Consider the following 13,934-nt stretch of genomic DNA (forward strand, 5'->3'; position numbering starts at 1 on the left):
TTACCGGCGAGCATTTTTATTAGGTCTGCGAGTCGCTGGGAGCCAAATCTGGCGAATACGGTGGATGTGAGAGCAATAAGAAGTTCAATTCATGTAGTTTTGCCAAGGGTTTGATTGACTTGTGACACGGTGCATTGTCTTGATGAAACAATATTTTTTCTTTGCAATTTCAGCCTTCAAACACTTCAATAACGCTATATGATATTCACTATTAATGATATTTTCTTTCTTAAGATAGTCGATAAATATTATTAGGTGTACAACTTTGCTTCCGCCGTTTTTTTTTTCAAAATTTAAAGCTTTATTGCGAAAAAGTGCTAACAGATGTATTATTCAAAGTATTGTCCGTCGCTAGCGAAAACTTTCTCCCATCTTTCCGGAGATTTTCGGATCCCGCCTGGAAATAAGGAGTCCTTTTTGACGCTATCCATGAAGCAATCCATTTTTCCAACTCTTCGAAGGATTGAAAATGTTGATCTGCCAGTCCGTGTGCCATCGAACGTAATAGGTGGAAGTCAGAAGGGGCGACATCTGGGGAATACGGCGGGTGGAGCAAGACTTCCCATTTCATCGTTTCCAGGTACTTTTTGACAACTTTTGCGACGTGATGCCGAGCATTGTCGTGTTGGAGGATGACTTTGCCATGTCGTTCTTGATACTGTGGCCGCTTTTCTTGAGCCGGCGACAAAGGCGCATCAGTTGCGTTCGGTAGCGATCTCCTGTGATGGTTTCACCCGGTTTTAAGAGCTCGTAGTAAATTGTTATTCATCTTTGAAGGTTTTTTCTCTTCCACCATCATGTTTGTCTTCGACATCGAAATCACCATTTTTAAAACGTTGAAACCACTCTCAACACGTTCTTTTACTCAGAGCAGCATCACCTTAAGTTTCTGAAAGCATTCGATGCGCTTCAATTGCATTTTTTTTCGAATTGTAACAGAAAAGTAAAACTTCCCGCAAATGGCGAGAATTGGGCACATAAAAAGACATTTTCGAGCGTGAATAATACGAAAACAAGAACAACTGTCACTGAAACGGCGATGACAATTCGTTAGGCACTGTACACACTCACTTTAAAGGCATTATCATCTATGTATTTTAACCAGCCTCAGCCGGTACAGCCACCTATCGGAAAACGGCGGAAGCAAAGTTGTACACCTGATACACCACGCAAATCCCAGAATACCGAGGCCATAACCATTCCAGCCGATTGTTGCGCTTTAGACGAGGTTCATCATTTGCTGTCCTCTCAGATAACGATCGTTTTGATTCTGAAGCGAAGTGACATTTCGACGCAAAAATTACGGTTTGTTACGTTTAAACATTGCCGAACACTACTCAGAATCATCAACACGTTCTCGTTTGTGGTCAACAGTGAACAAACGCGGCACCCACTTTGAACAGGGTTCTCTTATAGTCAAATGCTCATGCAATATAAATCCAACACGTTCTTTTGTTACTTTTACGATGTCAGCTAACTTACGCAACTTCACGACCAAGTTTGAAGTCTGCCAACCAACGATTTATTATTGTTTTTGATGGAGCGGAGTTTCCATAACACTTTTCAAGCCATTGCTTTGCTTGAACGGTATTTTTTCCATCAAGAAGCAGTGAAAATTAAAACACAAATTTGTTCTGAAAATAGCAAAAGTAGCGTCACTCTTAGCACAATAACTCACAAACTAATGAAAAAAATATCATGAAATTTTCACAGCTGTAAAGGTTAGTATTAACTGAAAAAAGTTGACTGTAATAGAACTAGCGCCATCTATGCGTTAGGCTCGGGACTTTTCAGTTCATGTGTTATACTACCACAATGACTAATACTATCTAGCGATTGCAGACTAGCTGGTGCGCCATCTTGCAAACGATTCCCATTAGATATAGCACAGACTCCTTAACGATAAGTTTCTAGTTCCAATCATGTTCAAACTGCCGAAACATGCTTCATAAGATGTGCCTAAAATTCTTCAATTAGTCAAATTTGTAGATAATATACCGTTGACTTCACGTAATTGTAAAACTCAAGATTACCGTAGCAACAAATAGCTCACCTGACCATAGCTTTCTTATCAAATTTTTCGACATGGATCGATGGTTCGGACTGGTAACTCCGGCAAGGATTTGAAATCGAGTTTCATGTAGGATTCATCGTCCATGTTTATACAGTTCAAAGTTCCAGCAAGCATAGATTCGTACAACTTTCGAACTCTAAACCTCATCGATGCTCTCTGTTTCGGTCTGCGTTTCGGCAGGTTCGATGATCCCTCACCGAAACTTTTTCTTTCTGCTAGAACGTTGACAGAGCCTTTTTCGATCGTTTTTATATCACCGAACTTTCGGATTGCTCTTAGCACGGCTTTTTCACTTACTAGTTTCATTTTTGCTATCTTTCAAAGTGACAGTCCGAGTTTTGTGCATCAACAAAACAAAATAAGAAACAGGTGTTGAAAGTATACAAAGGGAAGCTCAACATGTCGATCAGAGATGTTGCTGAAAATGTAAATGCTTCATGGTCTATAGTACAGACGAGTTCACAGAACCACAATTATAGAACCATTAGATTTAATGTCAAATAATATTTCAAGCAAATTCCGACAAAAACCGATGCAATCTTCAATTGAATTCCTTTCTCTCGAGACGTATTACAAGTAGGTTTACAATTTCCCCTACAAAAAACACAGAATTGCGGTAGCAAATGATGTCTTAATGGTAATAACCAAAACATGTATATGAAAGGGCTGAAATTCAATACTCGTGACTGAACACCCAACTTAAATTTTAACACTTTAAACTAAATTCATATTGCAATAAACAATACACTAATGAAAAAATAAATAAATAAATATTGCTATGTTAGCTGTGCAAGACATTAAAGTGAGATTTGGATCGAGATCATTCAAAGCACAAAAGAAACTTCACCGAGATAATCAAGGGCTTGAATAGGCGAAAAACGGACCCGAAAGCTATATGACTCGTTGTTACCCAAGCATGCAGGTTGCATCGTACGGAATAATGAAAAATACATGAAGGCTAACTTATTGACACGATTTGGCATCTTGCCATTACTCGACAATGACGAAGAAATGGAACGAGGAAAATTATGTCATTGTGGTACCTCGGGATATTAATCATCCAAGCCGGCGAACGCTCCGACCGATCAAAAAATTTTAGGAAACAAGGAAGATACTGAAAAATGTCCATTTAAAAAATTTAAAACTAACCGACAAAATTGAATCCAGATTAAAAAAAATTTATGTCGTTTATTCATGCCCGGCTTTAGGCATTATGATCTTTTGCCGGAGAACATTAAAATTTAACTTGATTTTTTATAACTTGTGAATTGAAAAGTAAAGAAGTTACAACTGAAATAATTTTTTGGCCTTTTTGTAATATTAAGTTTCTGAGGAAGAATAGTTATTTAGAGATTCTACAAAAGCGACACCATTCTGCATTCCCGGAAGAATGCAGAACGACGCAGTATGTACGAGCAGAAGTAAATTCGGCACCTCATAAGGGATGCCAAACAATCTGCTAAAACCTATTTAAGGTAAACATAGAAAGGATCCATTCACTCCAGGAAGAACGATGAACCCTTCTGACTATAGCCCCTTACCACATTGGTAGAGAAACGATAGAATATCCTTTAATTTTAGCTCCGCATACACAGACTCATCCATTAATGGAGAACCAAAAACCCGGATACGTGGGTATGTTACATATTGTTTTACTGGCTTTACGTGGCCATTTTTTGTTAGATACTTTACGTAAGCCAATTTTTGTTAGATACAAATATTGAGGATTGAGGAGCAGTTGTCCGTGGCTCATCTTTTCATCCATGGTAGTAGCATCGTCGGTGTTGTAGGTGATTTTCTTTTTATCGTTTTCTTTGTTATTCACAGTCGTTGCTAGATGCTGTAGATGCGCCTTGTTGTACATTGAATGCAGTTGCTTGCTTGTTTGATACGGTAAGCGTTTTTGAATCAGAAGTACTGGGTTCACTATTTACCGATGCTAAACGGATGTCCTTGCCTTTGGTTGAAGATGTCCTTTTCGCAATTTCAGTGTAGGGTTTACCGTTGAAACGGACAAAACAACGGTTTGCAAAACAAACATGTAATCAGCCGGTTCTCTTAGGTAACCAGCTGACCACAATTTACATAAGATGGAATTGCCTTATGCAGTCGCATACGTAACACTCACATTTCCCAATTGAATTTCATTCATTAACATCAAGAAGCATTCGTTCTTTAAGTAAGATTTCAATTTCGGTCGCTGCTGGTCTAACTTTGCAGCATTTGAAATCAATACAAATTGAATTTGTAAATAAAAGTTTTCGAGTTACGATTTAAAGAAACATTTATGGAAAAATTCCTTCAAATCGCTGTTGCAAAAAGATGGTCTCTCCATCCTTGCCAAACTAATGGTTTGCCATGCTGAAGATATTTAATCTAAACCGAAACAAGTCGATTGCAACCTTTTCTTCTACTACATTATGAAATTACTCGAGAGTCAAAAACGGCTAAAGTGGATAAAAGCGTACAAAACCATAGGAGAGATCAGGCGCGTATACAGGGGGGTGTTTTAGGGGTTCAAACCCCCTCCGAAACTCAAAAAAGTATGATATTATGTAAACTCTTTTTTTCAAATAAGTAAAAAATAAAATGAATAATTTTCAACAAACGACTCCACAATAAAAAATTTTCAAATAATTATATAAAAAGTTCCATTTGTATGGAAATTGATCAACATGTTCTGAAACACCCCCCGAAATTTTTTTCTGGGTACGCGCCTGGGAGAGATGCTTGTCCAAACCTTTACGACAGAAGTCAAGTGAATACTTGAGGAGAGCAAATGGGAAAAAGATTTTTTGAAATCCTGTTAAACATATAACGATTGTGTGAAGATGCAAAATTTATTTCTGGGCACGCTTTAATATGAACTTATAAATTTCCCTAGATAGTTAAGTAACATAATTGTTAAATACTACCAATGTCAAAAAAATTTTAGATCATTCCTTGGATAGAGATGTCGGAATGCCAATCGAATAATAATCCAGATAATCGACTGAAATTTACTCGATTAGTTTGAAACTAACAATCGATTATTAAACTGATAGCATAATTCGATGCATCTAAAAATAATCGATTAATATTCCAAATAATCGATGAACAAATGTTTCGATTAGTTTGTAATTTATATTTGATTCTTGAATAATCGAGTAATTCGATAAATCCGACATCCCTAGCCTTGGGAATCTGGAAGCAGAGCAAGAGTGTAGAATGAAAGCACAATAGGTGATTCAACTCTACTAACAGCTCAATCGAAAAAATAGTGACTGACTATTAAAACTTTGCTACGTATGACAGCTTCACATTTCTCGAAACACCCTTCGATATCATAGTAATATGTATTTCTTTTCATCAGCTGATAAGAATCAAGAAAGTCATTCTGAACCGTTGCTAAGGATGAATTCACATTTCACATTAACTTTAGCTCTTGAAAGTTTAACTTCAAAGCTTCCGGAAAGGCGACAATTTGGGATGGTTTCCTGGAAACACTTCCCCAATACGAATAAAGGCGGGAAACGTAATCGCTTCCTTCCTTTATTGTTGCGCCTAATATGATAACGTAGAGCCGAACGAACGCATCTAGCGAAGTTGTGCCGTTTTCCCATTTTCCCTCCCACTCATTGGGACATGAGTTGTGCATTCGTGGTTCGAAAATTCGTGCTCTTTGGCAGCAGGTGGCTCCGCTCGGCGGTCGGGTCAGGATTCAATTCAAGCCGAGACAGTGGACGTCCTACATGCGGTGTTATATAAAAACCGGAGATCCTACGGCAAACACCGTCATTCCTCGTTATTCAGCTGGAGGTTGATGTTAGCTCATGGACCTACTGGGCAAGTGAGCCGTGTGGTGTCAGTGGTGCGTTTTGCGTTTTAGTGCAGTCGTTGTGGGTGCTCTGTTCCATCTGTTAGTGCCAGCCGTTAGTCGGCTTGAATTACGGCCACAGGAACCGTCGTTTTGTAAAAGGATTAAAAGTGAAGCGGTTGTTTGAGTCCTGCGATAACATTTTGGGATAGGATTATATTCATAGTGAAATTATTTTCCCCTGACCTAATGAATGCAGGATGGTGATTGTTATGCTATAAAACGTGATAAATCGAAAAAATAGTGGTAACAAAACCATTTCCGATAGCGCTGCTTTTGTTGACTTTGATAATTAATTCTGAAAAGGCGTTCTGGAGCAACAAGTGGCATGAGTTTGATTATTCGCGCGCTAATGGAAGGGCTGTGGTGTGATCCGATAATTGTGTCGAGGAGAAACATGCTTTCGGTTCAAAGTGCTACTTAATATTCCATGATTTAGCACCAATCGATTATTGAGAGTAGAATGTTACTAAAATTGATTTTTCCAGTCCGGTGCCTATATATCAGAATTGAATTCATTGCATGATGTTTCGTTAGTGTTCAAATATTCTGGTTATTGATAAATTTAGAGCTTCCTTGGGCTAGTATACTTGCCAAATGTTTTCTAGCACAATTTGTTACAAGCGCATTCGAATTAAATTTAGTAGTCAGCACCTCGACAACAGAGTACTCCGATCTAGAAGTCTTCAGAATGGCAAACCATTTTTTTCCTGGATACAAAGACCGATTCAACTCATGACTAAATTATTGAAAAGAATGAATGATTTTGTTTACATGCACTTTCTTCAAATTTTTGTAACTTAAGAACTGTTTTAAAAATAATGTCCAAGAAGCAGTTGTAGGAAATCTATTGGATACTCAAATTATACACCGCAAAAAAAGTTGAATGTTTTTTCAATAACTAAAAAATTAACCAAAATATGAAAACTAAAATAACGTATATTTAATTTGTTTCACAATATTTTTTGATTTTTATAGCTGTTTTTCAATAACGATTAAGTTTTTTTAAACGAACAATTTACGAGCATTTACTTAACTTTATGTTTTTGACGAAAAATAGCCAAATTAATACCACAAGTCACCACCATTTCACAGATCAGACAAAATAAATTTGCTCTTAGTAACCTTTCTTCAAGATGAAGCGGTTTTCAAGATATTTAGACATGAAATTCAAGTCCCTCCAATTTTCGTTGAATTGTGTCGTTTTTCATTGTATCGTTGTATCTCGAAACTTATCAACTATGCAGAAATGCTGCATAAAAAAGTTGAAGAAAATTACATACATTACAAATTTAATGAGTTTTCAAGAATCGAAAAACTAAACAAAACTATATTCAAAAAAATCTATTCCTTATCCACCTAGTGGTGCCTTCCGATATCCATTCAAACAGTCTCATTAAATCATATTTTCATCGTTAAAATAATTTTTTACACGAATTTGGGGCTGATTGTTAACACAAATTCTTTCAGATTGTTTCGCTTAAATCAGAAAAGCGTGACTCAACGCTTACGTCGCATATTCGACAACATTCTCGAATCCAAAAGTATTAGCAATAATTCAGTTGAACTTGGTGATTGGGTATTTTCTGAAAAATAAAGTGCGGATAGAAAAAGCGCGTTTTGGGGGGTCTCCGGAGCTCCAATTAAAAGTCGGTTCATATTACCTTTCTATTGAGAAAGGCAAATCATCTTAAATTTTGTTCGCAATATTCTTATTTTCAAATAGTTATTAAAATCAACATTTGCAGTAAATTTGAACAGTATCTTTTGTAAATTTTATAGAGTAACAGCAAAAATAGTTGAAAGTTTTAAATTTTTTTCATGAAAATAGTCATTTAAATACTAGAATATGATAAAATTGCTCAAGAGTAATGAATTTGCACATACTAATCATTCTTCTGAAAGTAGTCTTTCATGCGATATTTTGAGTTGAAATTCAAAGTATTAAAATTTTCGTTAAATATCGTGATTTAAGCAATTCGTAGGTAATTGTATACTGTATTGAAAACATCTGTTCTGTATGTGTGTACTTGCTAACACAGTACAATTTAACGAGACTCTTAATTTCTCAAAATTATTAGCAAAATATCTAAGGCATATTTAAGGCCCAAATCTCCAAATATCAAGGGGAACGTGCCATTTGAGCCAATTTGTTCTGATTCCTGATTCTGAAGTTGTAATTTGTTCGACAGTCCAGCGCAGCGAAGATTCCGAACGATGTCAGATTAACTGTCATTTCCTATTCATCAATTGACTAGTCCACCTTATATCATAAATATTTTGTTGTCTTGATTTTGATACACGTGCTACAACAAAAGAGTATCTCTTTTCAGATACGTTTTAAATTGATAGTGAATGTTCAGGAATCAATGGATTTGAAACTAAATGTTACATAGTAATAAAATTTTGAAAATTTTTAAATGATTAACATATCACATGAAAGTCTATATAACCTTGGGGCATTATTAATTTCGATGGAGCAACATAACAAAACGAGAGAGATGTCGCTTCTGTTTTGCCTTTCTTATATAGAAAAGCTATACAATCACCTTTAAAATTCAGACTTTTCAACCGAACCCTGGAGGACTGAAAGTCATATAAACTGGAACTTCAATTTATGCGAAGAGCCGGGAGTGCGTAAATTGCCCGTAGGGTCTAACATTTTCAAAAAATCATATTTTTTCTTTTATAATTTATTATAACGAAACATTTCAAGAATGTTTTGTCAAGTGTTGAAGTCAATCGAAGTAGAAATTTTAGGCATGTGCGCCGAGCTCTTGCTTTTTCGTAGAATGCGATAGCTATAGATAAAGGTCCATAACATCCAGAGTTTCATTCCAATAGACTTGAAAAATTCACAGAACATTCTTCAAATGTTTTACTATAAGAAAATATAAAGAAAATAATAGATGGTTTTTCAAAAGTGTTAGACCCTACCCGCCCCTTAAATAAAACATCGCGTTATTTCAAATTTTTCGCGTAAAAAAAGGATTTTCAAATTTCATTTGTTTTTAGTGTAAATAACATGAACAATCCTACTACGTCCAATGCTTTAGTGCCTGAGGATCTTCTGAGTATGTTTTAAGACTATAGAAATGCTTAAGAGATGTTCCAATATCCAAGAACTACTTGAAGTATTGTCGACTACACTGTGTCACAGTAAGAACTACAACGACTAATGCCTTTTTCGTTTGTGGTTCATACTTTTAGAGCTACACATTGCTTACTTGTCTATTTATAGCTGTTCCAGGTTGGTTCCCAGTTGCCCAAGAACTTCGGTGAAAACGGGTCTTAAGATCTACTCGAGCATTCAGCAGTCTATGTGTAGTTTTTCAATACTGCTCATAGTCGTAGATCTGCATACTGCTTATTTGTGCATTTTGACCTTTTATCGGAACATTCTCAGTCGTCCAAGAACTACACTGGAAACAGATTTTAAGATCTACATTTAGCAGTTTGTGTACAATTTTTCAATACTGCTCATAGTCGTAGAGCTACGACTCCATGTAGTTTTTGGATGGCCTTGAGCAATCACAATTGTCCTATGTCCTATCGCATGTGGCATCACAAATATGAACCGAGAACGATAAGTTCGTTAATTCACTTAGTTAAACTGGTAGATTTTAAAGCCTGAACTTCAGGTAGTTTTTGGATGGATCATCGGATATGTTGGTAGACCTTAAGGCCTTTTTTGAGGAGATTTTGAATGTGCAAGTTATTCTACAGATCTCATCACAGTATGTTAATTTTCTGTAAATATTACTACGAGTACATACCGCACTCAATAGTCATATAAAAGTGATTATGTACAATATTTGCTTTCCAGATAATTCTTGGATGCCCACGATCTTATTCAGATTCTTTGAAACTAAACAATTCATTAATGTACAGTTCACAATTTTCAATTCCTTGAAGCATGTTAGATTGTTTTGTATATGTTTAAAAATTGAGATTTCCTTCATTATTCAAAAACCTTTTTTACGCTACCATCGCGTAAATTAAATAAAAAACCGTGTTATTTAGAAAAAATTCGTACAAAAGTCGCGTAAATTAAATTTGCGTAAATTGAGGTTTTAGTGTACCATTTGATTCAACTCGACGAATTAAACACAAGTCTTTGTGTGAGTGTTGTCATTCACTTTTCTCGGAGATGGCTGAACCGATTTTCAAAAACTTGGATTCAAATAAAACGTCTTATGGTCTCATACAAAGTTCCTGAATTTCATCCGGATTCGACTTCCGGTTCCGGAGTTACAGGGTGATATGCACCAAGAAAGTGAAATAATGTCACACACTTTTCTCGGAGATGGATGAACCGATTTTAACAAACTTACAGGGTGATGGATGGCTCAACCAATTTTTATCATCTTAGACTAAACTGAGAAGTATTCAGATACCATAAGAATATCCCGATTATCCCTGATATAATATATAAGAAATAATCACTAATATAAGAAAGCATCATTACACCACTAGGTAAATTAAAATAGGTTTTTTTCTGCAAGCACAATACCTCTTGCAAAAAATGACTATGGGCAAATTTACTACTCTAAAGGTGTGATATAAAACTCTGGTGACTCAGAGGCAACTTGTAAATTAATTTAACTGTAACTTGAACCTTCTTAAAAAGACACAAATCAAATATGAGTATAATATAGAGTTTTATAACTTAGAACATATTGAAAAAATATTAAGATGTGATTATTTTTATTACAATTTTCGGATGATTTTGTACTTCTTGCATTGAACATTCTGCATTTTTTCAGTGTATAATATATTTCAAGTGCGCGATTGATTTCCTACAACTCCTCCTTGGACATAATTTCGTTTCAAGTAACAGTTTCTTGGTTACAAATATTTATAGAAAAGCAAAACTTCTTAGGTTTGCGATTCAATGCGTAGGACGCTGGTCTTACAAACCAATTGTAATATGTTCGAGCCCCAGCCTGGAGGAATTCTTAGTTTAATTAGGGTCGTAACACCAAACCATGCAATGGTTCTATACGCTAAGAATCGACGGCGGAATCTGTTGAAATAGAAGGGTCAATTCCACCAAAGGAATGTAAAACCTTACTTTGCATGCAAAAGTACATTCACCCTTTTCAAAAGTTAGTCTTGAGTCGAATTGGTCTCCCCGACCGTCCAAGCAAAAGACCTGCTATGGTAAAGACTTGTGCCAAGTTTCCTACAAGTCGAAGTGTGTGAAGTCTGATGATTTGCTAGCCATGTCTGGAATTGCTTGAAAAGCTTATTTAAGTCTTTCATTTCGTTATGCTTTTTATTAAAATATATACTTCATTTCACCGTTGTCGATTACATCAAACCATTTTTCGTTGTCCGCTGTCGATTAGAGCATTCTATTTTCCATAGCTTCTAATTCAATTGTAGCATAATTTATCTGAAATTAATTCTCGATTATTGAGTTTCATGGAAGACCGTCTACAGTAGGTCATCTTCTAATGCAATTAATTTGAAATGGATAAGTAATCATCGCTCGATAATTATTTTCAACTTTGAAATAATTGTCCGTTTTGATCTCACGGACTGCATCCGAAATTAGCAAGAACCGTTTGTATGAGCTTGTGCGTGTGTAATTAAGGCTCCAGATAGCATAAATAAGAACAATTATATTAAAACTAAAAACTGGAAAACATTCATGGAAGTAAAAATAAACTTACTCATGGTTTGCGGAACATCAAACAGACTTCTTCAGTCATTCTAATTCCAAACACTCACCGAAAACCAACGAGACACACAGAAGCCATTCGACCAGCCAGTGGTCAAGTTCCAAAATCAACAAACACACATTGAATCCATAATCTTCGGGTGAAAACAAAGTTCAGTGTGATAACATTCCGCGGGATAGTTGCTAGCGGCAGAACATTATACAAACACCCACTACGGCCGGTAAAGCTTTGTCGAACTCTGCATTTGCGCCCAGTGACACAACCATAGCAAGGAAACGCAATGAAAGGAGTCCTCGCATTGTGCCTTCACGTAATGGTACTCAGCTTCCAAGCAAAGGTAAGGATTATGTTTGTCTTTGTTCCTCTCCGGCGACCACTTCCGTCTATAAATTGCTCCCGTTGGATTACGGTGTTTAGTAGGGTTTAAGCGATGGGAATATGAGCAAATGTTGAGTTTATCCGCTACAAGGGAATAAGATGTTGAACTTTGTTTCATGTCTAGAAAATTGTTCATTTAAACTATTTTATTATTTTTTATTCAACATATGTATAACATAGAATATCGTAAATGTCGGCTCTAAAACCCACAGGCATTATTTCGAGAATAATTAGAACTATTGTGTGGTTAAATTTTGTGTTGAAAATATCTATTTATTTTTATTTTTTTGAAAGTTCATATATTTTACTTTAGTACTGAGTTTTATATATTGACAAGTTATGATAATTAGGACATACAAAAACTTTCATGAAAGTAGTGTTACGATCCTACTGACATTAATAATCTTTTCAGGTCAATCCTCAGACATACGAATTATAATAAACACGTAATAATTAACTACGGAAAGTAATTTGGTTTGTTAATGAAAGGAACTTATTTTCATTGTCCTCCATTGAAGGATAACAAAAACACAAATATGATTCAATTAGACGATGTAGCTCGAGATCGTACTGCTGTCTCAGTATTTCAACTGCTGCATTTTCCTAATGCTGCAAGAATCAACAACCCAATGTTGTCAAATCTGTTCATTCGGGATATGCCTCATGTGATTATTTTTCATCGCGTAAGTAAACTATGGCTAGATTTACTGATTGGTGCTAAATTGACAAACAAAATAAATTACCCAGCTCATATTTTAGTTTTTTTTGTTTGATTTCCTCATTTTTATTTATTATCAAACATTTTTGAGATCTGTTCATTTCTTGTTATTCAAAAGTACATGAATTGGAATGCATAACAAAATGTTCAAGAAAAAAAGAATTCGATTTTAACGGGATTAACCTATTTCAATCCACTTAATGGTAAGTGCCTCACGTAACGACCGAAATTAGCTCTTCGCCTAATTCGTATTACAGTAATTAGTTGATTTAACCCTGGACACAAACCAGCCAAATTTTTAATCTAACACGAAATTCTCATTGGCGACTAATTGTGTGATTCAAATAAACAAAAATCCTCTATCTATCTGTCACCATCACTGCTGAAAGACAGAAAACAAAAATGAAATTGGTTTTATGAACAAGTTCATTAGCCAAAAAACTTGTTGGAACTGCTTGCGAATGGTTTTTACGTTTTTCGCATGTGTTACAATATATCCATATTGAAATTACTAACCCGATATGTCAAAATGCCAATAACTCTTAATGGAGAGTGTATTTATCCAGAATTTGTGAGCATTTGACGCTATTGTGCGTAATAATGTTTTTACGTGGAATGCGATTGTGCATCACAATGTTTTTTCAACTAATATTATATCATTATTCAGGGAATGAGAATTGAAACATCTAAATTAGCAAAAGTAGGAATAATTAGTTGTCTCAGAAAATACCTTAATAAAATCAGAAAATCAACTAATTTTTTCGCCAAAATGCTGATTTCGATCTTCCCGTGCTTTCTCATATTACGCATATTTTCAGAAATATTAGTAATATTTATGAAAATATTCTTCAAAAAAAGTTTTCGCCAGTTCTGTTTTCGAAGTTTTTTTCCACTATTTTCAATACTTTTGGAACCGGGAATTATGAGCCAATATAGCCGAAATCCATAACTAAATAAAGTACAAGTTATAACCTGAGTCAAACTTTAAAAAATGTTCCTATTTGTTTTCATTAATTTGTATCGTCGTACTAAATGATGGTTTGTAATTTTGAACACACTTCTGTCTGTAATTCCGGAATTGGAAGTTGAATTCGAATACAACTCAATAGCATCTTATTAGACCGAAAAACCGCTCATTTGAACTTTAGGTATAGAAGAAAATGAAGTCGATTCCGTTTTTAGATCCAACCTATAGCATGATCGTACCACTAGCTCAGAGCG

The 13,934-nt window shown here is 35.4% G+C and overlaps 1 protein-coding gene across 4 annotated transcripts in view; it reads left to right on the forward strand.

Moving 5' to 3' along the window:
* Positions 1-5,843: 5,843 nt before the first annotated feature.
* Positions 5,844-13,934, forward strand: part of LOC131425347 (corticotropin-releasing factor-binding protein) — a 47,816-nt gene continuing 39,725 nt past the window's right edge. Inside the window, exons 1-2 of one of the 4 annotated variants that reach the window (XM_058587169.1) lie at positions 5,844-6,176; positions 11,491-11,954. In XM_058587169.1, coding sequence (XP_058443152.1) covers positions 11,898-11,954 — 57 coding nt within the window. In that variant the 5' untranslated portion in view covers positions 5,844-6,176; positions 11,491-11,897. The remainder of the gene's footprint in view (positions 6,177-11,490; positions 11,955-13,934) is intronic. The other 3 variants (XM_058587170.1, XM_058587171.1, XM_058587172.1) reach the window with 3 other exon arrangements.

This window comes from Malaya genurostris, chromosome 1 (assembly GCF_030247185.1).
Source record: "Malaya genurostris strain Urasoe2022 chromosome 1, Malgen_1.1, whole genome shotgun sequence".
Classification (NCBI taxonomy): domain Eukaryota; kingdom Metazoa; phylum Arthropoda; class Insecta; order Diptera; family Culicidae; genus Malaya; species Malaya genurostris.